Source organism: Odontesthes bonariensis, chromosome 12, assembly GCF_027942865.1.
Source record: "Odontesthes bonariensis isolate fOdoBon6 chromosome 12, fOdoBon6.hap1, whole genome shotgun sequence".
NCBI lineage: Eukaryota > Metazoa > Chordata > Actinopteri > Atheriniformes > Atherinopsidae > Odontesthes > Odontesthes bonariensis.
Genome location: NC_134517.1, coordinates 29,297,799 through 29,323,564, shown reverse-complemented (window position 1 = coordinate 29,323,564; position 25,766 = coordinate 29,297,799). Strand labels below are relative to the sequence as shown.

The following is a 25,766-nucleotide window of genomic DNA, read 5'->3' as shown; positions in this document are numbered from 1 at the left end:
TTTACCTCTTGTAACAGTCAATGTACTCTGTGTGCAGACACCACGCATTTCTATTAAGATTTACCAGAGACAGAGTGAGGGAGGAATCAGGAAAAATCTCATCGATTAGATTGGAATGTCTGGTCCAGAAAGATCAAACCTATTGTGTTCTTCCTCCTTCAGTGATCGTTCCCATCCTTGCATCATCTAAGGCAGGGATGTCCACACTCTGTCCTGGAGGGCCGCGGGCCTGCAGGCTTTAGATGTTTCCCTGCTTCAGCACACCTGATTCAGATCAATGCATCATCAGCAGGCTGCTGCAGATCTTCACAATCTTTGAGAAGGGCTCCATTTCATCCGAATCAGGTGTGTTGAAGCAGGGAAACATCTAAAACCAGCAGGACAGCGGCCCTCCAGGACCGGATGTAGACATCCCTGAATAATGGTTTTCTAACCCTTTGAAAGCCTGAGAGGGAGGAGGCGACAGAGGGGAAGAAAATCTGAGGTTTCTTTCTCTTTCTCCAAGCGTGGCTCTTGTTTTCTGACTTAGGTTAAAGAGCCAAGTTCTCATTTAGCAGTTTTGATTTCTCCGTCCTTGTGTCTCTTGCTCACATCTTTCTCCGTCAGATGAGAGGAGCTAAGAAAGAAAATAGCGTCGGGGACATGAAGCAAGGAGGCACATAAAAAGCATCCTTTCTAGCAGATGTTAAATGTCTCAAATTCTCAAATATTCCTTCCTTATTCAGAGGATCAGAGGATGACATCATCTGCAGGATACACATTTATACTATACCTCTTAAAGATGGCAGAGTGAGGATTTGAAATGCGGTCCATCTGTCACCCGTAGCATCCTGATGCGCTACGTGTTGGACTTTATGCAGCTAATTATTACATAGAATATAAGTCATTAACGGGACCAGAATACTTCACATTTAAGGTGTTCCCTTATCATTTTGTTCTATAAAGAAGCACTGATCCCTGAAGGGAAAAGGGGCATCTTACCCCTGCTTCATAAAGGACAAAGACCAGGTCGGGTCAGGGGGAGGAAGTCAGATTGGGCCCAAATGTTGGCATGAAACCAGTAAATAATGCTTGGTTTCTGATATCATTCAAATACTTCTCCAGCTGATGAATGATGGGCTCGTGTCGTTCTTCTTGTCTCCTGCTGCAGAGGAAATTATCCTGTTCGAGAGCAGGGTTTGTGCTGCAGTGGCTCCGGTTTATCTTTCCGGTTGCCCTGGAGACAGACACATCACTGCCTTAAGGTAAGTGACCAGAAGGTGTCAGTGTTGCATAGCAGGAAGTAATCTTACTGGCTCTGACAGTCTGATATCAAACACACAAATTAGAAATGAGTTGTTGTGCCTCTTTGAAAGAGTGCATTAGGTTTTGGTCTTAAGTGGGATCAGCAGATAAGGCCTTACCAGTATGGTGGGGCACATGTTAACACGATGGGCTGAGTGTTAATTCTATTAAAGGTATAGTTCGCCTCTTTTGACATGAAGCTGTATGACATCCCATATTAGCAACATCATTTATGAACATTTTCTTACCCCCTGCTGCGTCCTGTGAGCAGAGTTCCAGCCTCGTTTTGGCGTTGACGAAGGTAGTCCGGCTAGTTGGCTGGGGTCCCGAAAATAAAGTGAATTGCTTCTCAAAACAATATGCGTTCAAAAGAGTAATACATTTGCATCACAAAATCGTTCTCCATGAAAAAGTCAAACCTCACAATCGCTTGGCCCTATTTTCTTATGTAGACCGAGCAGTAAACACCATAACAGGGCGGCTGTCAGCAGGCGGCAGCACGTAGTGATACGGAGGGAGAGAAAATAGGGCCAAGAGATTGTTCGTGTTTTTCAGTAGGTGAAACGGTGTTTTTCCTGCAGACGGCTGAGTGAAGATTCCAGTGTTTGACTCACAAACACCAGTCAGTGGCAGCTGCTGCAGGCCTGAACCCAACACTTTCTCTTGTTTTTATTGATGCACCTATAAAGGGAGGCTGACGTACGACTGCTAACCATCTTTTTCCACAAATAAATCACAAAAATATCACTTTTTAAGGCCATTATGGACAAAGTTTACAACATGACACAAATATTTAGATTGAGAGACTTCACCCGACAGCATTTTAAGCTTTTTGCACAAAACTCCACTTTCATGTCGGAGACCTTAAAATAGGCCAGAGATGCAAAGTGATGAATCAGCCTCCCATGAGGTCTGTCTTTATAATCCGGCCTCCATACTCAACCAGTTCCTCTCACTCTCTGCTTTGGGTTGGCGTCCGGCGCAGTGCTGCAGAACCGCATACATCTCCACGCTCAAGTTCTGTGTCGTGCCAGCAAGTCATAAACAGCATGCGTGGAAGGAGTTTAATGTGGATTTTTAGGTTGTTAGGCCTGTGCATGATGGAGCAGACTGCATCCATACATACGGACCAATCACAGTGTGTGAACCCTCTTCTTTGATATGCTAATCGAGCAGCTACGCTAAAGGATTCTTGCTACTGAAATGCAGACAGAGCTTATCCTGTGCAGCTGTTTTAATAGTGACACCACCGTTGGCTCCAGGAGGGCATGAGTCTGACTTTAACTGAGTGCATATAGGGCTGATGGCTGATGACGTGTTTGTCTCATCATGACTTCAGCTTTAGGTAGGCTGTGTGCCGGTGACTCACAGCCCAGGGATGACACATCTCTCATCCTCACAACCACACGGGCTCTGATGGATGGTGAGCTTTTCCAGGAGCTGGAGCTGGGCGGCTCCACCCGGTGAGGTGGGATAGAAACAAAAAAAGTAAAGCATATGTGTTGGATCTCAGCAGGTATCCCTGACCTGCTGTTATGGTGCTTGTTGTCCCCCCCAGTCCAGCTCTTAGGTCTTTACACCGGCTGCCTGTCCATCAGAGGACAGACTTTAAAGTTCTGATGCTGCTCTATAAAGCTCTGAATGGTCCAGGACCAGAATGCATCAGTGACCTCCTGACCCAATATGAACCTTTCAGACCCCTCAGGTCATCTGGATCCGGTCTTCTATCAGTTCCCAGAGTCAGAACCAGACATGGAGAAGCTGCATTCAGCTTCTATGCTCCACATGTCTGGAACAAACTCCCAGAAAGCCTCAGATCAGCTGAAACACTCAGTGTGTTTAAGTCCAGGCTGAAGACACACCTATTTTCAGCTGCGTTTGAATAAAGCTCCAAATCTGAAGCTTGAGTTTCAAAACTTAATCACATTTTAACTCCTGATTTTATCTATTGTTCTTATTTCTTTCTTCTTTTTTTTTTCCAATTTAAATCGTGCTTTTTATTTCTACTGTTTTAATGTATCTGTAAAGCACTTTGAATCACGTTTTAGTTTAATTGTGCTGTACAGATAAACTTGCCTTTCCCTCTTTCCCGTCCTCTCAGCTCCCAGCAGGTCGAGACCCCTCCCTGGTTCTGGTTCTGGTTCTGGTTCTGGTTCTGATGGAGGATTCCTCCTGTTAAAAGCAAGTTTTTTCTTTCCACAGTCACCTCATGCACGCTCAGGTTTGGGGGCTTGAATCAGACACAAGTGTAGATGCCATCTGCTTGTTTCCTCAGCAACTTATTTTAGAATTGGCTTTGTTTGAATCGGACTCATTTGGAATTGAATTAACTCGACTGTTACACAAAGAGTAGGATAGCGACTGGCTTGAATTGGACTGCATCTCTGAAGAAGTTTTGAGTGTTCAGTCCAACTAAACCCAACAGTCACACTGGAAGCTCTACAAAACAACAGATGGTGCTCAACAGCATCACATAAAGCCAACAGAAAATGTTCCAGCACCACCAGAAATGCTGTGGCCAATTAAGGAGGCTGCTTTCACAGGAGCTCTCAGTCTCCACCACTTTCCACACGCAACACTCTCATACTGGAGCTGATCTTTGATTGGAAAAGCTTCATGCCCTGTCCTGCTCTCATGAGTTAAAGGAGATACTTTAAGTTTTGGGTTGCTTTGCTTTTTGCACTGGAGCTGATCACTAATATTAGTGGTTTTGTTGTATCATCATTAGACCAAAAGACTGTAAAAGAGTCCCTCTGTTATTCCAAAACACAATCAAACAGCACTGATCATGCTTTTTTACACCTAAAATCCACTAAACTTTCATGCTTCATGAAGTAGCAGGGAGGGGGGGGGCGGCTCAAAATAAAATGTGACCTCACACATTTACCAGCAGGACCTGTTTGGTATTGAACCCTCTCCTTATTGGGTATGATAAAGTTGGGGCGCATCGGTGGAGACCCCGCAGCGGGCGGCTCTGCGGTTTCAGTCACGGGTTCATGGATTGGGGGGGTGCATCCGCAGGACTCCGCTCACCACGCCTCAGCACGGTGACTCCGTCAGCCATATTGACTACCTCTTCTCCGGTCGTGGGAGACTGGCGGAGGAGTCTCCTCCACTGAAGCGCGCACCACCGCACACTCTGAGCGCGCTCCTCGCCCGGTAAACGGCGCAGAGGACAGAAGGGTGAAACGCTCTATTTTTACTCGCTGTGGATATATAAAGTATCGCTGCCAGCTGGAGGGGGGAGACACTGAGATACATCCCCAGCGCAGCCAGGCGTTAGAGGTGAGTTTTTATCGCCTTCATCTCTGCCTTCCCTTCTTTAAGCCGGCCGAATGAGCGGGGATTTATTTCCCTGTCAGGGTTGGAGAACAAGCAAAGGCTTTTTTTTTTTTACAAAGGAGTGCAGCTCCTCCAACTTCTCTTAGCTGCCTCTGACAGGCAGGTCAGGGGCGGTGTGGGCAGCCTGGGCTTCTAACCGGCTTCTTTGCACGTTTCAGCACGGGTGGAGGGGTAAGTTAAAGGCCAGTTAGAGCTGCCGGTGTCCCTTTACGCTGAGGTGCTGTGTGTCAGTTGAATGTTACGCAACTGAGCAGCCATGGTAATTAGATGCCGGTGCCTCCTTAACGCTCATATTGGGAGTCCTAGATTCAACCGAGCCGCATTACAGCGCTCATTTTAATCAGTGTCAGCTGGGGTTTTCAACTGTCCTCTGATCAGGGTTGAATGGGCCCACATTTTGCTTTTTAATGTCGGTGGTTATACGGTTTTGTGTTCGTATAGTTTCGTGTTGGGGGGGGGGGGGGGGCTCTCATCCTCTAAAGCTCGGAGCGGAAACGATGTTTTATGCACCGTTTGCAACTTTTGTAGCGACGCGTCTCTCCCTCTGAAACTGTGGCAAACAGCTGCGATGAGCGCGTCGGAGTTCAAATTCCGCTTTTTATTGCGCGTGTCCAAACCATTTGCATATACGTTACTGCGCGTTTCAGCCTCTCCGCCTTCATCCTGCGGAGAAGTTTGGCATTTTGTTTGGATGATAGGTGCACGTTTGCATCGCGGGAATTGGCTGAAATAAGTTTGAATTGTTTACTACCCGTCATGGAAACCACACTCAGGTGCCGGCTCGGCCTTTTTGCACGTACACGGCAGTCCTGATGAATACAGGCGCATTTGCGCGCCCACACATGATGCTCGAGCGGTCCATCTGGCACAAACAGACGCTCCGCCGGCGTCAAGGAAATTAGGAGCTGCTGATTGGCCCCGTTAAAGCAGGGGAAGCGTTTGATTGGTTGATCTCTACGTCGCTGGAGTCCTCCTGTTGCTTTCGATGCCGCCCCCTCTGGGACCAAATTACAACTCATTTGAGAAAGAGGCTCTGTGCTTCATGACATCAGATACCTTTGACGGCTGGTTTTAGATTTCTCTCTGCTGTGCTATTAAATTTAGTTTATTTTGTTTGTTCCCTGTAGAAGATCAAGAGGGGAGGAGAACGTTATTCTGATTCCCATTTTCGTGTTGATTTCTGACAAATATCAGCCTCGTTTTGGTTTGCGTTGCTGTTGTATTCAATCCTGTAGCTTTTCTGCTATTCTAAAATGATTTAAGCAATTTTAAGCATTTGCATCATTAGAAATTAGAATCTTTTTTTTTCAGAATAACCATCGTTGTACAAAGAGGGGCTCCATCTGAGGAATGGAAGCAGCAGGCCTCAGTTTACCGTCATGCCAAAGCAGTTTTTAATCCGACTTCCAACGTGCTGTTGATGAAAGCAAATTGGCAAATTGAACTCAGATGCAGCATGTTAAGGTGGCAGACTTGAGTCTTCACACACCAGCTGCCACCGTGTGACTGGTTATACGCAGTGAGTCAATATTAGGCTCAGTGACCTTGCTCGTGCAAATTTGCACCCAGCTCTTTGGCACTTTGACATTTACTCCACATTTAGCTGTTGAAACTGGTGTTTATTTTGTTCTCTGAGCCACAGATGCATGTTCAGTCCGGGGGGGCAGAAGTCACTGGAGCGGAAATATCTGTTTAGACCATTTTTAACCATAAATCCAGGTTAAAAACCTTTCTTTTCTCACGTGTCTATGCATGAAATCTGCACGATATCTTTTTAAATTCATTTAAATTATTTTATTTGTTTCTCTTTATATGTAATTTAATGCTTCTTCCACTCCCTGCTGCAATTCTTTTATTTTATGTGAAGCACTTTGAGTTGTTTTGTACATGAAATGTGCTACAAATAAATTTGATTTGATTTTAAAAAGAGCCTGAATTAGTCGTAAGTACACCATGTCAAAGTTGAACCAGTAAGTTTGTCTGTTGCACTTCTCAGCTCTAAACGTTTAGGCTAATTCAGTTAAATCTACTGCAGTTTAATTCCCTTCTCTCACACTTTTAGCTTCTCACTATCATGTTCTCTCTTCCACTTTCTTTTCTCATATGCCTGTTTTTTCCTGTACGGGTTTGAAAAGCAGTGAAATCTTTCCAGAACATCAGATGTTCTGACAGAACGGTCCCAGCCTACAAAGAACGGGCAAATTAAAACACTTTGGGACTGAAGTGCTGCATGAGCCTCTGACTTCTCGACACTCCTCATGGACCTCAGTAAATAAGAAGCCGTTTCCACTCTCAGGATCACCTGTCGATTCTGTGTCTGGAGCTTTATTTTGTGTCTAACTTAAACTTCTGTGGCCCAGATCAAGTCTGATGCTCCTCTGCATCCTGTTCGGTCGCTCATTTTGTTATGGTTTTGTCTTGTAGCTATTCCAGCTTGTATGTTTTAGAAAGAGTGACACGAAAAATGACAATCCTATCCGTGCCATCAGAGTATTATCGTTTAGTTTTTTCATTTAAATTGCATAATTTGGCATATGTTTGTTTGTGGGTTTCTGGATCACACGATGGACAAACCATTCGTGCTTTTTGACAAACAAGCAGCTCCATTCAGTCTCTGAGGAATCAGTTGGCTCTTCAGTGGTACAAATAAAACCTGGAGCAGAGCAGTTGGTACAGCTTCCTGCTGTTAAAACAGCTGTCGGATCTTGAGTGTGTGTGTGTGTCAGCTTTGGCACTTGCACTGGGAAGTTTTGTAGCCTCTGCAGATGCGCTTGTAACAACAGTCAAATGCTGAAATATTTTTCCATTGGAGGACGGAGCGTGTTAGTCGATCAAACCTCGATGCACACTTACGAGCCCATCAGGAGTTGAGCTTTAATGCATCAGCCCAGACGATGTTTAGCAGCCAGAAAGCTTTCATCTGGTTCAGCGAGCGCTCATTGGCAGTTTGTGGAAGGCTCAGACCCTTTCCAGACTCATTTTCAGACTTCTCAGAATGAATGCAGTGTGAATTTTGACGCAAATGAAGCAAAAACAGTGATTTTACAGTGTTTTTTGGTAATTTAGTGGTCCTTAGGATGCTTCTGAAACACGACTGAGCTCCACCCGTGACTGACTGAATGCACAGGACAAAATTAGGAGGTCAAACGTATTTAGATTTGGTCTCATAGCTCAAGGTGTATGTCCGAGTAAAAAACCAAGTCATAGATCGGGAGAATTGTTTGTTAACCCTTTTTTTTTTCGAAGAACTGATCTGGGGAAGGCCACAAGAAAAATGTAGCAAAATTAAATTGCTCCAAATCAAAGCAGTCTACAACATAATTTTAAACTGAAGGGACCTTAGAAACACCAGAAACATTCCTCACTAAAAGGCATGTGACACGCTGATGTTTGCCAGAGGGGCACCTGAATGACCCAGAGTATACCGATCTGACACTATTCGCACACTAAAAGTAGGTTGTTCAAACAGGTTTTTACTGTCCACTCACTGTAACAAGCTGATAAAGTCCTTTCCCATTTTTTGTGGCTTTTTTGTTTGCCCACGGTGCCACGAGGGCCACAGCGAGACAGACCCGTTACTACAACAACACAAAGCGGTGACATTAAGGTGTATCCTGAGGGGTTTGTTGCCTCTCTGAGGTAATTTGGCCACTTTATTATTTTTGACTGGATTATGAACTTCAGCTGTACGCAGCAGGACTCGGAGGGAGTTGCCAGCTGTGTTGCTGTCAGGTGAAATCCATCAATTTCATCTCTTTTTGTCTGGGAGTAGTTGGCTGTGTCAAAGCCAGATGCTATCGTTAGTAAATATGCTTTTTTTAATTATTATTTTTTTTTTAAAGAAATAGTGAGCTGGGCCAACTTTGCAGTCTGTTCATGGAAATTGAACGTGTACACATGGGTGTTGTGTTCCCATCAATGCAGATTGGAGCCAAAGCCAGTAAAGCCTGCGACTCCTGGAGAGTCATTTAATGCAGGACTCAATGCAGATAAAACACTTTGACCAGATGTTTGCAGATGGATCGTGGAGGCTGAACTGTTGTGGCCACAACTCCAAACAGTCTGTGTCAAGCTAACTTAGCATAAATGCAACCTGTACAGTAAGACACAGTGATGGCAGCATCATTCTGTGGAGCTGGAAGAGTAGTCAGGAAAGAGGGAAAGTGTCTCGGGCTGGGGATAATGTACACATTTACACCCAGATGTGGGTCTGCTTTGTTTGATATGCTTTAATATGCTATAAATAGCTGCAGCTGTGCATCACAGTGGTGTGTAATGCATGTTGATGACCTTGCTAATGTTACTTTGAAAAGAGAAGTGCTGTGTTCTTGTACACGACTGGCTCATACCCTGCTGCAGGCTTCCAAAGGCTGCTTAAGAAAGCAGCTAACATAGTGATATGTGATCATCTCACACAGGGCTCTATACCGTACTGGTTATCTGTTATCTGAGTCGCTGGTTTTCTTTCCAAAGCCCTGATGCTGCCTATGTGTTTAATGAATGGGAGTGAAAATCAGGTTTGCATATCTTGCAAACTGGAGCTGATGTTCAACCTGTCATAGCTTGAATGTTTTTGCTAAGAGGAATGAAGAAAAATTCCCACAAAAAAGTGTGCCAAGTGTAAATGATTGTTTCAAGGAGGACTTGGCAATGTCTTGTGTAGAGATTGATGAGGGGCAATGGATTTAGTCAGTTTTAAGATGCATAAAATGTGGAGCTAAACTGAAAACTGCTTGCCTTTATAGCTGGGATGCAAAAAAATGATGTTGAAATGGGAAAATTATTGGAAAAGATGTAAAATATTAATATGTTTAGGGATTTAAAAATCCACCGAACAGGTAAAAGTTAAAGGATGGCCATCAAACAAAGATGGCTTCTGAAGACAGTAGTGTTTTGCAAAGAAGCACCTGCTTTTATTTTTATCTAGGATTGTGAAATTGCTTCTAACTCGAGGTGAATTTTAAGTGATGTTGCTGATTTCCTAACGACAGCCAAAATGTTCAGAAATCAGTTTACGGGAATGGGAAGGGATGGGAATCAAGAACCGGCTCCCAGTAGTCGTTAATCCGCCTGCCTAACGATCCCGTTTATTGGTTCTGCTAACGTCTGACGCATTCGCGCGATGACGTCATGTGCACGCTTCATATTTTGGCGCGGAATGTTTCCAACATGGCGTCGAGGCAGAAGCGCTCCAATGTTTGGTTATATTTCACCAAAAAGGACAACACTAGGGCCAGTTGCAACACGTGCAGAGCTGTGAGCACATCACAGGGGGAAATATCTCCAACTTGATGGAACATTTTACCACACAGCATGCAGTTACTTAGCACGAATGTAAAGTCTTTGACACGATGCTAGGCGATGGCGGCAAATCCCGCGGGGGACCTTGCGGCTTCCGTCTCAAAAGATCCAGGTAACGTAAAACTTCCAGCTCCTGTTGAATGTGAGACGTGACAGTCAGGCTTTTCGGGTCTTTTGTCATGTACAGATTGTATTTCTCACGCTGAAAAAAAAAAATATATATATAAATTTCTCTGGCACGCCGCTATCGCTATGGAAACGGCAGGAAACAAGCACGACTCCCATGAGTCTGAGCAGTTATTAAAAACAATACCACGACAGCATTCAAAACTTCAGAGCCCTGTTGTAATAATGTTGGCAAAATACTGTATGAATCATTTCTATCTGATATCAACATTTAGTTGACGAGGAGTCGAGGCAGAGTTGGATATATTGTACTATATTTGTATTATTTAACTGGATAAGAATCGATAAGGGAACCCAATCGATAAGCGATATCGATAATGGAACCGGAATTGCTAAATTCTTAACAATTCCCATCCCTACAGATGTTTTTTTTCTTTCTTTCTCCATAAATCCGAAGCAGAGGCAGCAATGATGAACACAATCGGGTGTTTTTTTCCCCTCAGAATGGTACTGAACCTATCATCAGAGCGTTGTTAAAGGTGAGAGGAAGTAGAGGAGGAGCAGAGAAAGGATGCACTTCTGTAAACACGTGTGAGTGAAATGCAACAGTGTCGACGTGGAGAAAACGAGATGAAAGGGTGTAATGTGTTCTTTCTGCATGAATGGTAACCTGGAAGCTAAATCCATGGGGAATGACCCTGTGGTTTCACTGAATGAACAAACACACTCTCACACCCTGAGGGCTTGTACATCCAGGTTTACGAGGTGGTGGCCTGCTACACAGAGCAGGCCTGTGCTCTGTGGAAAAGCGTGCTGTATGCCTTTGCTTTACGCCGCACTACATCGGTCACCCCTGAGCGTGTGCGTGTGTTTGCTTGTATTAGCCTGAAGCACGTGTCGCAGGTCCTGAATTTAGTGGTTCGTAACCACATTCACTTTGCCAAAAGAACAACGAAGCCGATCGATTCTGACAACTGTTGTTAAGGGGCTTCGTCCAACATGTATTGATGTGCTTTATCGTGTTAAGAAATAACAGTTTTGGACGAAAAAAAGCCTCAGACACTCTTCCTGTAATGCAAAAACATTTTTCTCCAGCTGTCAGTGCTCCGTTCTGAAAGGAAAACGATGAAAGAGGCCAGTGAGTCACTCAGCATTCAGTGTCTTCACCTATCTCCTGCCTGCAGGTATATGGGTCAAGTTAAGCTTTGAATACTTATGCGTCTTCCCCCTCGCTGACTATCTGTCTCTGTTGTTTTTTTCTGTCACCCATTCATTATTCTGTTCCTCACCCCTCTTGCTGTCTCTCAGCACTGATAAGGGGAAATAAGTTGAAGGAGATGCAGAGGTGGAGGAAAACTGTGTGACCGAGCTGATAAACTCGCTACAGGCTGCACATTGTGCCGTTTTGTGAAGTCTTCTTTTAATTCAAGCCGTTTAACCGAGGGACTTTTAGACTGATAACATTTCACTGTCTGTGCTCATTTAGATCTGTGGAACTAGAGCCAATTGGCTGCAGACAACATTTTAGGCACATTTGAACCTTTAAACTAAATAAAATAATTGCAACAAATTACTCTCTTTTGCTAGAATTGCAAAGTTGAGGGCGATTCAGTTCTTGGGTTTGCATCCTTCTGCTGTAGCAGCCACCTTACAGCCTATGTGTACTCCTAAAGTGCGAGTATTGGTGAAACAAACACTGCCGAAAGTGCTGTTTTAGTTCAGGCAAAGCTGGGCATCCTCTGCTAGTGGGTAGGCTCATGTGCAGTTGCAAGTTGCACGCCGTGATGAATGCTCACACGGTCTTCTTGCCAGAAGTGGAAGGCAGAATACACAAGAAATGATTCTGTTCTGTCTTAATTCTTCAAGTTATTAACCTATAAGTCTGTTTGTGTTGAATCTTAAGGGAAAATGTCTTCTTGTTAGCTTAGTCCCGCTGTTTTGCTCTGTTCTCTCGACTCCTCAGAGAAGCGGCGAGCAAAGTTGTAAAGCCATCAGATGATAGCTGGAGGGCTCCCAGATTGGTTGAGGGCCGACTGGCTGTGCAGTTGGACACGTTCTGCTTGTGCTACGGGCAAAACAGACGGACTGACTTCAGCTTTAGCACCTGAACCATATGGTTTAATCTGTTAATTCCACTCACTGAGTATGGTGTCGTATATTAACATTCCTGCTGCATTGGATAGCAGTGGTCTGAATCCTCTCTAACTTACCTGGAGTTTGTTGGGTTAACATCTTTGTTAACATCTGGAGTTGATCATGAAAATGTTTTGGGTAGAACTAAACCTCCTAAACTTAGATTCTGCGTTGTGTTAATCAATCTTCCACCGTGTTTCCTGCACAAACACGCACACACTGAGCTCAGGGGGCAGATGTATATTATAACTCTGGTGGTCTGAAGTGAAGTCGTGTTAGCGTTAGCATTGTTTCTTCTTTTAGAATATAGGTTTGGACATAGATTATGCTGCTTTGTTTCAGTGTAAATGGTTGTGAAAATGTAATTCTTTGCTTAGTTGAGCTACTTATGTGCTTTAAGAAAGGAGTTCATATTGAAGGTATCCCAGGCCTGGTCTACCTTGAGGATTTTGCCCTGGAAGGGAACTGTTATGTGATTATTGGAGCTCTGACTGAGCCAAGTATTGATTTGTGGGACAGGCCCCTGAGTTATGTGGCACATCAAAGTGAATTTCATAAAGTTTAATGTGAAAAGAGGAACTAAGGCTGAAGAGGGAGGCTTTTTTTTTTTTTTTTTTTTTTTTCATAAATATCTTCCCAATTCTCTCTGATGTGATTATGAAATTTGCAGTTGGCCTCAAGAATATTGGGCACATTTTAAGAGCTGTAGAATTTCCTTTACCCAGCCTGGAGCTGGGCTCGAATGGAGATGGAATCCTTTAGGACAGTTGAAGAAGAATTAAAAGTCTATGACCCACATTTCTATCTGTGAAGTGCACAGCTGAAGTCAGCACTTGGTTATCAGTTTGCATTAGGACTTGATTAGTTGTTAAAGGAGTTAAAGTAATAATTTATTTAGCTTTTTGGCAGAAAAACATCAGTAAAATAATTGATTCTAATCCATGTTGGGCTGGATTCATGGATTCAAGAGACTTTTACACTTTATTTTCTGACTTTTGTTGAAATCATCACACTTAAATGTAGTTAGTCGTTCATTTTCAACCTTAATTACACAGAAGTGAGACGGCTCTGACCCTTATTTTAAGTATTTTAATGTGCAAGGATACAGACACAGTAGTTCATCCTGTCAATACTGTTTGCTTAAAACTTTTAAAAATATATTGCATAGATATTTGAATTGTGTCCTGTCATTAGCAGTTTTTGGTCCTGTCCAGCTTCTCTGAGCAGTTTGGATTCACCCTCTGCTGCTACCTGTAGTTTTTAGTCCTCTTTCTGCCTCAAACTGAGCCCAAGCTGGCCGCTGAGCCTGGTTTATTCTCTGTGCTGACACTTGAGAGAGGTCTATTTCTGTCCTTCTACATCAGGATCTGGCACCTGTGGGACACCTCGCAGTTGCTCTCTTTATTTTACGCGCTTATCTTTTAGGGTAACAAGATGGTCCAGATACCAACGCCGTGTGCAGACAACAATCCCAACCTATGCTGAAGAAGTTGGGGTTTTACTAAAAGGCTTCTTGGTTATTTCTACCTCGCTGTTTCTGTGGGTTCTGTGTTTTTTTTCTTTGATCACTCGGCTTCTTGTCCGACTCTCCTCTCTTCTCTCTTCTAGCCTCTGTTTCTCGTTTGTTGTCGTTTCTAATGGCAACTGAACAAAGAACTGTGGTCACAAACTGTTGAGTTATATTCACCTTAATAATGAGCATTTATTGGCATCTCTGTGGTCGTGGATGACAAAGATGTGGTCTTTCCAGGCTGTCGGTACACTGATTATTTAGATTATTGGTACCTGTCACTATCAGCAGTTTCTTTCTACATATTCACAGCTGACTTCGTACATTTAAGTTGACTCTTCAGTGCAGTTTTTGTTCAGAAGGCAACCTGAACTGTCACTTATGTTTGTGTTTAAATGTTAATATTGCTGCTGACGTATGTTTGTGCTCTGTGCTTAAAGTCGACGTCCTTTACAGATTCAGACTTCCAATGAAATGTTTAATAAAGATTCTTCCTTTTTCTTTAAAGGTTCAGATTTTCAACCAATGTTTCCTTTACTTTAACACTCAACTTTTACATTTTCTTCAGAACTTCACCAGCTTTCAGACCCTTTTCCAGTTTACTGAACAGAAGTGTTTGTTCAAAATGTATCTGAAAAAGCTATCGCAGTATATCCCCCCCATGCATCAGGTAATGGGTCATTCAGCCTTTTTGCTCATCTTAAAGGAAAAGTGCAAAGTGGAGAACAAGGCAAATCTATTTAGAACCTAAGAAAAAAACCTGAACTACATGCTGTGTTTGTACTTTTGGAAATGAAAACATTTAACAAACCAAGATGCTTGTGTTTTTCAGGCGCCGGTGCCCAAGAGAGAGGCAGGAAGACGGAGGACGACTTCTTTCTGTTCCATCAGCAACAGGGAACGGGCGGAGTGGGGAGAAAGATGCCCAAACCGGTCAGTAGCTCAGAGTTACTGCTTCTCATGCTGTCCTGTGACACCACAAAGTGTTTCCACTTACCTGCTGCATTCCTCTGTATCGATTTCAGGGAGTTATTGTCGTCCAATTTACACTTATTACCATTTTTTTTCTTCAGTTCTCTGGCTTAGAGCACGGTTGCTGGGAAACAGCTGAACTGAGCTTTTGGAGTATTTGTGGCTCCAGTGAGTTTTGAAGTATAGAAAGGAAATACCTTGATAATCATGATATTAAAGCTGGGTAACAGCTTGCACACTGGAAGACTTTTGCTCTCCGTTCTTATTCCCCCCACCGAGTTTGTATCCATGGATGTAAGAAGAAAATTGGATCCTAACAAGCTTGACTTGCTCAGCGGTTGCATTTGAGGTTTCCACAGGCCAAGCCAGCGGAATTCCTGTTGTCTTCCCACACACATTGATGGGAAGCCAACACCAGCTATCTATAAACCGTGTGACCTCAGCTTCTAATGTTAAAGCTAAAGTCGCTAAACGTTTAAAAACCCACGAGCTATAACTAAATCCGCCTTCCATCACAGCTCGTTACTGTGGACAGAATTCCAGTGAAACAACATGAACTCTTTGAGTTAAACTGAAGCAGAAGATTTCTCCCGAGGCTAAAGTTTCTGACTAATGGATGTGGGTTGTTAGCGCAGGGTGAGTTTGGGGCCTTGATAAGAGGTGAGAAACAAAAAGAAATGGGTTATTGTTCTTTATCCCTGAAGGGCAGCATGAGGCCGTTGACTGGTGCCATTCATACCTGCACACATGTTCTTTGTTTGTTTTTTAATCAGTGAATTCACGGTCTGTCGTAGCTCCAGCAGTCAGAGGTGAATTACGTGAGCGCACAGAGTTTTCAGAAAACAGAAGTACAACAGTCGGCCACTTTGTGAAACTCTCTTTTATATTGAAAGGAACAAACACAAAGAGGGCTTTCTCTGCTCTATTTTTAGACTGAGGGACACTGGGAGCTTTAATGTTGCTCTGACACAAACACATTCAGCCCGAGATTAAACCGCAGCTTCAATAACCCGATTCTCAGATACTCGGATGGTTGTTTGGGCCGATTTTATTGCCTTTTATCATATTTTAAACTCATAAATCTTCTCTTTAAGTGAAGAATGGAGACTGAGGCTGTAATCGACGTCCAAGGTTGTACTGATATGATGATATTTAAGACGTGTAAAGAGCTGTATTAATGGCAGAAAATCTGAAATTATATTCAAAACGTTTGGGTTTCTGTGCTGCAGCTTTTTTCTTGATCAATATTTGCTTCTAAGGATGGAAAAAGTGACCGATCAAATGCTACAAACTGCGTCTAAACGGATGGCCGATAAAGATCAGTGAAAACTGCTGTAAGGACACGAAGCTCGTTGTTGCAGGGTGTTAACAGTTTTGCTGTGTGTACACATTGGCTGCTTTACACGGTTATAAAAAGCCAGCCAGCGATTGTACCGAGCAAGTGGTCCATCAATCTCAGTGATGGAGAATTAGGCCAAGCTCAGTTCCTGGAAAGAGGCTAGGGATATGTGATTTGAAAGAAAAAAAAAAGCTGGTGAAACGAAGGGAGGTGAAACGGGAAGCCATAAAAATGAAAAGCGAATTTATAATAATAGGAGTAGAGTGGATGAGGAAGGAAAGGAGTAAAATGTTTCAAACTATAAAGAAGCACAGTTAGCATGTTTGGATCTGAAACAGAATACCTCTCAGTGGCTGTTTTCATGAATGTTCAGGAGACTGTGCAGACAGTTTGGTCTGCTCCCATAAAACCAGCACTTCACAGGAAGCCAGCTGATGCACTACTTGGTCTGTGGAAGTCTCTTTTCTTTACAGCGTGTCAGAATTAGCGGGCGAGGCTCCTTGATGACCAACACCTCTCTTGGAGGCTGGGTGGAAAATCTCAACCAAAAGTCTGCAGTGAATGTTGTGAACACGTGTGTTCGTGCACAACCACTGCTCCAGAACTCCTTTACATTTCAGAAAATGGCTTAATATTAGGGCTGGGCAACGATTAAATTTTTAATCTAATTAATCACATGATTTTTCCTGATTAATCGCATTTGTACCCAAAATCCCCAAATTAATCCAAAAGTAGTGTATAGCTTTTAGCATTTAGTTTTATTTTAAATGTGCTGCCATATGAATGAAAGTGCCATAACATTTGTTGTGCAAACACACTTTTAACATCAGCATCTTTCTGTAGTTTTTATGTAGAAGCCTCGCTCCACTGTCTGTTTCCTTGAATGACTTGCTGCTATCAGTTGTGTGTTTTGCCTTTAAGTGATATTTTAGACTGGAACTACTACGCTGAGAAGACAATTCAACTTGGCAGTGTTTACAGATGACTTTGGTTCTGTCGACTCCGCCGTCTGGAAGAACTTTAAAATGAAAATGGCCGAGTAAAAGTTCCGTACCCTTCTCCATGTTTGGTGGATCCGCCGATTACTTTCTTTTCCGGTTCCGCAGCAGACAGCAACAGACTTTTACAAAATAAAAGCCTGTGAGCAACAGACTTTTACAATAATAACATAAATAATAAAACAGGGGTGGTTTGTGGCGTAGTGGGTTGAGCAGGCGCCCCATGTACAGAGGCTATAGTCCTCGCTGCAGCTGGCCCCGGTTCGAGTCCCGCATCAGACGGCCCTGTGCTGCGTGTCGTTCCCCCTCTCTCTGCCCCCTGCTTCCTGTCTCTCTGTACTTTCCTATCCATTAAAGGCACAAAAGCCCCCAAAAATAATTATAATAAAAATAACATTTTAAAAACTGCATTAATGTATTTAAAATATGCGTTAAAATATTTATCGGCATTAAATAATTAGCGAGTTAACGTGATAATAACGAGTTAACTCACCCAGCCCTACTTAATATACATCTGATGTTGCTAAATGTGTAATTTAGTGATTCAGCACTGTCGGGATGGAGCAACACACTTCAACTAACCTAATTTTACCTGAGACAGATCCGGGGCCAAAGTGATCTTTTAGCTCCCTTAATAAAAAAAAGTCCTGGACTGTTTAGGTTCTGGGTGCTGTTGGTCAAAATGCTGCAAAAGAAAAGAAAAGAAAAGCGATGAGGCTTCGTGGAAAATGGAAAAATCAAGAGTGAAAGAGAAAGTTGCAGCGAAGAACTACGGCTCAGATTATCCAAACGCCCCAAAGGGAAGATCAACAGAACACAAAAGGATAAAAGAGGATTTGGGAGAGGGCTGAGTGACAGACACTTTGTTCGTATCCAGCCCAGAAAAACGACACCCAAACTGCCCTCGAGGGGAAGCCCCACTCAGGTTACATTAGAATGCACTTTGACATTCAGCCTCGGATAGTAAATTCATCAGCCCTTTCACTGCTTCTTTTGTGCATCCATTTCTTTTTTTTACTATGAAAATGCTCAGACTTCTCCCTGCATTAAAAGCTAAAGCTGAGTTCCCCCTGAAGGAACCTTAGATAGTCACTGAACACATGAGCTAGCTTTGCTCCTTTAGCTTCCTGCTGATAAGGAGCAACAAAAGAGGAAAACGGTTCTTTAGCTCGCAGCAGCTGAGAAGAGTTTGGGTGTTACTGAGCCACGTCTGCTGGCCTCCTGAAGAGCAAGACGGGCTCCAAGGACGTTGGCCTGAGGCGGACCATTAAAAGTTAGGCTGCTCTGGACCCTGACCTCCCCCCAAGGCAGTGTTTTAATGGTAACACGCTGTTGGTCACCCCTTATACTCACCTCTTTCATGATGTTCAAAGTGGGGGTTGCACCAATGGGGTTCCTCTGTGTAAGTAGGTTAAACAGAAAGTGGTTGTTGTACAGAGATGGGGAGGACAATATGCCATCAAATCTGATCTTTTCCTCACTTCTGAGCTGCGTTGTTGTACTGGGACGGTGATGGTGAATAAGGGAAGGTGACCTTTGACCTTTGCTCCACCAACTTAGATAGATGGGCAGCAAGAGAACTGACACCATCTTCAGAAAAATCTTTGATTGGATCCTGAATATAAGCAGACAAATGTATACATACAGGTGAGCTGACAAAACAAAAGTATCCGAACTTAAAGAGCTCGATGCTACGTTTAGTGAAAACTTGTTATCTGTCTGACATTTCACACAGGATCCCTGAATCTGCTGCATCTTCTTTGGCTGAATGGCACTTAATCCTTATCTTCTGAGCTGAGCTCCAAGTTCTTTTTAGGGTTTAGGAGCAGCAGAACTGTACGTCTCAGCTGTCACAGATGATGTTTGTTCGGTCCATCCTGACTCTTCGATATGGCTGCTCAATAAGGAGGAAAAGGGCAGAAAGTTTTGGGTAAATAAGGAGACGTGCACGAATGTAAAGAGGAGCGAAAACGGTAGAAAAACAAACCCATCTGTGGACACGCACACTCTGCAGGGTTAAAGGCTGCTGAAGAATCCTTGAAAAGTTTAATTGATTTCCTGCGTGGTGCGTTTAGGTGTTCCTTTATTTGTTTGTTCAGCGTGTGTTTGTGTGAACGAGCATCCGGCCTTTTAACCGAGGGTGTGAGATGTGTTGGGGCGTCGTACATTATTGATTTATTGCTGCGTTATGCACATGTTGCCCCTCCTGGCGACGGTCTCCCTGAGGGCCAGGGGCTTGTAGAGGGGGGGCAGCAAGCCTTTGCTGGAGGCTTTAAATATTTCAGAGGCCCATTTTCATTTATATAATGGGAATTATCCAAGTCACTAAATCTAATTAGAGGGAGGGTGTGAAGTTCACCGCTCACTGTGCCTCCTCTCATCCACTGTCATCACATTCTGTCACCATTTAACTGGAATGCAATGAAAAGATCCGAATAAAAACATCAATATTAGCTTTGAAGTTCCATTTCCAATAACTGTGAAGATGCTGTTATGTTGTATGGATCGACAGCAGCGGTCTGTGGCTGTTTAGAGATAAACAGGATGTAGGAAAGATGGAAGTCTTTGGCCAAAAGGCAATCTATAATGTTTAAATTTAAATGAGTGTTGGATGCATGGAGCTGGAAGCCCCAGAACGTTGGACAATGTGGCAGCCTGCTGGAGTAGCTATGCACAAGTTTGTGTCTTTCTTTGCTTTTTCTGTGAAAACAGATTATTTGGATGCTGAATGATTTCTGCCGGTAACTGGCTGTTGTCAGTAATGCCTGAATTAGGACCCCAAGTCCAGACTGACTGAAAAGGAGATCTCTAGGATGTAGAACGGGAACATTTGGAAAGACAAATGTGAGGAAAGGATATGAGGAAGAAGTGGCTGCAGGAACACCTCTGAACTCGGCTTTAAGTCCGTTTGGGCAGAGGCTGCAGACGGAGGAAACGGTGAATGAGGAGGGGTTACGTGCCTGTTGGCAGCGGATGGTGTAATCCTGGACACGTCTGGACGTAACTGTTGGCTGCGAGTTCTGTCCGTGCCGTCTGCTGACTCACCCGTGCATCAAACCTTCGGCTTTTCTTGCTCACTGTTCAACGATGTTAACTGACCTTAAACCCTAATTACCCTTTTGCTTCTATGATGCTGCCTAATGAATAAGGAGGAGAGAGCTAGCTCGGCTTTAAAGACACGAAGAAGACTTAAATGTAACTCTTCACCTTTCGGGCAGAGTAAACTAGCTGCAACTCGTTCGCTCTGCGGTAAAGAAATCTGCAGCATGATGGATGAAAAAGCGTCCTGCACACTGACAACTTTAACGAGATCCACAAAACTGCCAGCTAGATCTTTTCTACCTCATCATCGTTTCCTCCTGTAAGATTTTACTCCGAAGTGGCTCATCATAGTGACCATCAAAGACAGATGGGTGGCTATTAACTGCTTATTAAGGGTGCAAAAAACATGGCTGCAGTACTGCCCTCTGCTATGTTGGAGTGTCAGTCAGGAGATAACTACAACTAGACTAGTTCTGATACCCTCATATTGTCAGGGTTGGGGTGAAGGTGGGGAAGGTAGGACACGGATGCGGACTTAAAAAGCAAAAACTGGGTTTACTGTACAAAACAAAGTAACAAACAAAGAACAAAAGGCGCGGCTGAGCCGGATTTCAAAAACTTAACTGTGGACAAAACAAACAAAGATCTTGGCATGGCATAGATAAATAAATACTTAACTTAGTGATAACGACGTGGAACATGGGAATAACGGGAATCAGGTCAGGTATGAGTGGCAACTTGGGTACGAAACGAAGGCAATGATCTCACAAAGAACACAAAGAACTGAGAACTTAAATAGGGAGTGAGAGTGATTGGAGACAAGGTGCAGCTGGTGGGGAAAAAACAGGTGAAGTGAGTGAACTAATTAACAGAGTGCAGGGGAAACTAAAACATGACTAAAAACTAAACATGGACTGAAACTCAAAAAAGTGATCTAAAACATGAAACTAAAACCATCAGTCCATGGGCGTGACACATATTCCTGTTATTATTTATAAATGGATTTAAATTTCTTTCTTTTTTTGTCTTTTTACTCTATGGATTTTGCCATTACTGGTCATTTGCTCCGTCCCTATTTACTGCTGTTATCCAATTCACAAGTTAAATCTTTAGCTTTTGGATTCTTTGTCAGGAAAAGCTGACAAAATACTTTACCGTTCGCTGTTTGAAGCAGTAGAATAAAAGTGTTTTTCCCTCTTCACAGTCTGTGTAACTGAGAAATAAGGAATCAGTGGCTGTGGCTACAGTGAATTATAGTTAATTATAGCCCAAAATTCTGCACCAAAAACCTGGCGAAAGAGATTAAATCAGTTTATTTGCTTGCTTCTCTTTGAAGAACATTTACTTTGACATTTGTGCTGCTTATCTGCAGCGTTTGGAGATTTTATTTCTCCACAAGCTGTCTGCCAGGCCAGCTCCTCCAGTCCAGATCAGCCCACACATTTTTATTCTTTGAGAAGTACCAGTTCTCTGACCAACTACTACCTGGCATGGCGCCGATGGATGGATCTCTCATACGTCCCGAACAGTTCACTTTAAAAGTACAAACAGCCGCTTAAGAAAGCTTAAAGCATGACTTATTCATACAGAGAATATTATTTATGCAAAGACCTGGACACATTAGAGGAGAAAAGAGGAGTGGTGAAGTGCTTTTGCAGAGGAGATATGTGGAGCTGTGGAGAGTAAAAGAGGCGTAGAGGTGAAGAAATGAAGAGCGGAAATGTTAAGTAGATGAGTGGAAAGGGTAAATGATGTTGAAAAACTGAGAATAAACAAGGTTACGAAGGTAGCATGGCCCTGGTTGCCTTTAAAGCCTCTATTAACCAGCTTAGCCACCAACAGCTTTTAATTATGGCTGTCTGAGTCTCTCACGCACTGGCAGTCAACAGGTGGGCTGTGCTGCGTGGGCAGCCTCTGCCTGCACACACTAGCCTACTATTTAGCTGTCACTACTTGTTGTGGAAAACATGGAGGCTCTGGAGGATGCTGGCAAACAGACACTCGGCCTTTGTCTTTCGCAACAAGTTGACGAGGTTCATAATCCTGGATGCCACCCAGGATGGCCCGGGAAAATGTTGGGTTTGTAACCTCGCAGAAAGGAGGGCGGTCGTGTTGGCGTCCCCTAAGAACAGAGGTGTCAAACGAGCATGATTTACTGCAAACTCGTGCTGCTGGTGTTCGTGCCACCATGTGTCTGTTGGAGAGGAAAACATCCTGCATCTTCCGTCATTTTTAAAGGTTTAATTTGTCTGTGTGACCGCTGTGGTCAGCTGAAATGGGAAGAGGCAGCAAACACTGTTGCACAACCAGTTCAGCTCTGAATTTTATAGGATTTTAGAAAATGTTTGGTAAGTTTATCCTTGTTTAACGGCTCATATAAAAAGAAGAGATGGGAGCGTCGCTATTTAGCTGCAACTGTACAGTAGATACAGGTCTTTTTTATTTATTTACTGATGCATCCTCAATAATAACTCGATATGGACCAATAAATAATTGGGCTTTAACTTTTTTAAGATGAACAAGCCGATACATATGAGCTCAGATTAATCTCGGTTCAGGACAACAACATACCATCTCTACAATATTCTGCACACATTTACATAGCGAGGCATGGAAAGTTTCTGAAAAGCTGGCCCACAGGGTGATATTAAAGACTGGTTTGCATGTGCATTGTTTATATAATAATGTTTAACACAGGTACACCTGCTACAATAAGCTGATCAAATCCTTCCCCATTGCCAGAAGTAGCTTGTTTACATTCTGTGCTCTGAGGGTTAAAACTTACAGTCCAGCAACTACGGCTACATTACACTGTAACCTACAGGTTATGGTGGACATCAGTCTCCTATAAGCACATTTTTAAATAATTAGACCAGCTTTATGTTTTTTATGATTGGACTGCAGACGTCGGCTTCACACAGCGGAGCAGAGAGCTTCCAGCTGACTTAGAGAAGGTGAAATCAATCAATCTCAGATTCCTTTTTATTTGTCCTTCAGAACACCACTTCACAGATGCAGTGCAGAACGACATAAAAACAAATATAAAACACCATCAACAACAAGAAATCACCATTGGTGAAAATCAGCATGAGCTGCAGATGATAAAATACTCGAGTGTTTGACCTGGGACTGAATTAAAGGCTCCAAAGCCAGATGTTGGCAGGTGTTGGTGGCTTATTTTGAAAGTCACATTGTTTGCTTTTAAGTACAAATGAAGAACCTGGTTTCAAACCAACCTTTGTAGGTGATATGTGCTGCTGCTGCTTCATATAAGGATGTGCTCGTGCTTAGTTTATAGCAAACCACCAGAGCTGAAGTGTAAAATAACTTTGATTCACTAAATACTTTCAAGCGGAGAACAAGATCTTCTAAAGCTATGTGGCTTTTCTTATTAAAGCTTAACGAGCTGCTTTCATTGTGCACAAATCATTTCAGAGTTGAATCTGTTGACTGAACTCTGCTTCAACAGGAAGAATCTGCTCCCTCGTTTCAACACAGTTTGAACCTTCAAGGCTCTGTAAACCACCACTGGTTGGGTTGTGTGTCATATCTGATCTAAATCTTATCATTTCCCCCTTTTTTCCTTTATAACCTGATGAAACGTGTGCCCTTGTCCTTCAGTTTTATCCTTTAATGCTGGTTAAAGGATGGTAGACAGCTTTCCATTTAAGAATAAAGCCTTAGCTGATAATGCGGTAACAATGGACCGGCGGCCTGTCCAGGGTGTACCACAGGGTGACAGCTGGGTTAGGCTGCAGCTCCTCTGCAACCCTGAGTTGGATTAAGCAGGTATAGAAAATGGATGGACGGGTTAACAATGTCCCGGTTGATGGATGCACAGTTATAAATATTTCTGGAAGCCAAAGTAGAGGCTGGACGGAGTTTTGCTAGGTGTTTTTCTGTGCAGTTGCACAAAACTTCTTGAATATATCAGTGAAAAAAGACTGAAATGGTTTTTATCTGCAGCTTTCAGCTTTCGGTGCCGGGATGGATTGTGGTGAGTGACCAGGCTGAGACCGCCTCCTTTATCTGTTAACGTATTCAAGTTATCAGCAGGAAGACATGTTGCTCTCTCACACACACATGCACACACATGCACTAAATCCCTGACGTGCACGTTAAAACAAGAGAAGTCGCAGATAGCTGTTAAAGGCAAACGTAGACTAAAGCTGATGGTTACAGTAAAGTGAACTTTTTTGGCTGTTTGAAGCAGTGTTGTATAGTAACAAAGTGAAAATACTTCACTACTGTACTTAAGTATATTTTGGAATACTTTGTACTTTCCTCGAGTTTAACATTTTTTCACTTTTACTTCACTATATTTCCGAACTTAATTGCATACTTTTACTCCAATACATTTTCATTGTTCGGTTTAGTTACTCGTTAGGAAAAAAAAAAAAGAGAGAGAGAGAGAAAAAAAACGCAACAGTGTTTTGACCCCATGCATGTTATGCCTGCCCAAAGACGTGGAGATTCTATCTTACAGAAACTCCCCTTTTTTAGGTTTTAAGGTAGTTTTACAAAAAAGGTCTTCCTCTTCAGATGCCAGATAAGCTGCAGTTCCCTCCCAATTCTTTTTTTCTTTTGTATAATGACCGCTTGTGTGTGCACCTCCTGTAGCTTGTGAAGTACAGTAATCGTAACAGCTTTTTTTCTTGGTGATGTTGGCCGCATTTTATTTATTTTTTAGAAAGGTTTACAAAAGGGGTTTCAAACTGGACTCCCTCTTCAGATGCCAGATAAGCTTCAGTTTTCTCTATTTTTTTCTTTAAATTTTGTTTATAATGATGGCAATAACAGTAGCAGCCTCTTTTGTTTCATTTTGTTCTTAATGGTGTAATGTACGCCTCATTTTCAGCACTGACCTTACTTGAAGAAGAAAAACTTAAAGGTTCACAAAGTTTGTATTTTCTGTCTAAACCTGGTCTAAATTTTGCCTGCACTTGGTTGTGTGTAGATTTGAAGTGTATTTGACCTTCAAAGTTGACCAAAATATAAAAAATGTCATTCAAACTGCATTTGCCTTGTTTACTTTTTACTTATACTTTTCATTACATTACTTAAGTACATCTATTTTTACAGTAATTCTCATACTTAAGTACAAGACGTTTCGGATACTTTAAGACTTTAACTCAAGTAACATTTCAGTCAGTGACTTGGACTTTTACCAAAGTCATATTTTAGAGGGGTACCTATACTTTTACTTGAGTGTGAGATTTCAGTACTTTATACAACACTGGTTTGAAGTGCACGTCCACTGAGGTCAACCTCAATAGTATTACATGTTGATCATAAATTAATTTAATATTTGAGTGTTTTTGGTTTGTTGTTAGAAATGTTAGAAAACTGTGAGACCAGCAGGCGCAGCGGGAATCCTGTAATTCTTAGATGGATGCATCAGAAAGTCTCATCGACAACCTGTGGACGGCTTGCCTGCTTTATCGTCGGGTAACTGTCGTCTGAACGTTGCTAAACGTCTTTAAAAGTGGAAATAAAGACCCGGCTGACGCAAAGCTGTGATGCTTTTCTGTTACTGCAGAGTTGCCCCCAACAGTTAAAGGAAGTTATCAGCTGGGAAACACTCGACGCTTTGATGTAAAATCTCACTGTATTTAACATTTAACATGAATTAGTGATGGTGTTCATTCACTACATTTTTTTCTGGTGATAACGAAACTTAAAGAGCGATTTCTCTCCGATTCGTTCTTTTTTTTTTCTC

General features: G+C 42.8%; 1 protein-coding gene across 3 annotated transcripts in view; it reads left to right on the top strand.

Annotated features, from left to right (window-relative positions):
• Positions 1–4,228: 4,228 nt before the first annotated feature.
• Positions 4,229–25,766, top strand: part of LOC142396864 (radixin) — a 49,495-nt gene continuing 27,957 nt past the window's right edge. Inside the window, exons 1-2 of one of the 3 annotated variants that reach the window (XM_075480042.1) lie at positions 4,229–4,569; positions 14,529–14,629. In XM_075480042.1, the coding sequence (XP_075336157.1) occupies positions 14,618–14,629 (12 nt within the window). In that variant the 5' untranslated portion in view covers positions 4,229–4,569; positions 14,529–14,617. Of the gene's footprint in view, positions 4,570–4,776; positions 4,798–14,528; positions 14,630–25,766 lie in introns of those variants that run through there. The other 2 variants (XM_075480040.1, XM_075480041.1) reach the window with 2 other exon arrangements.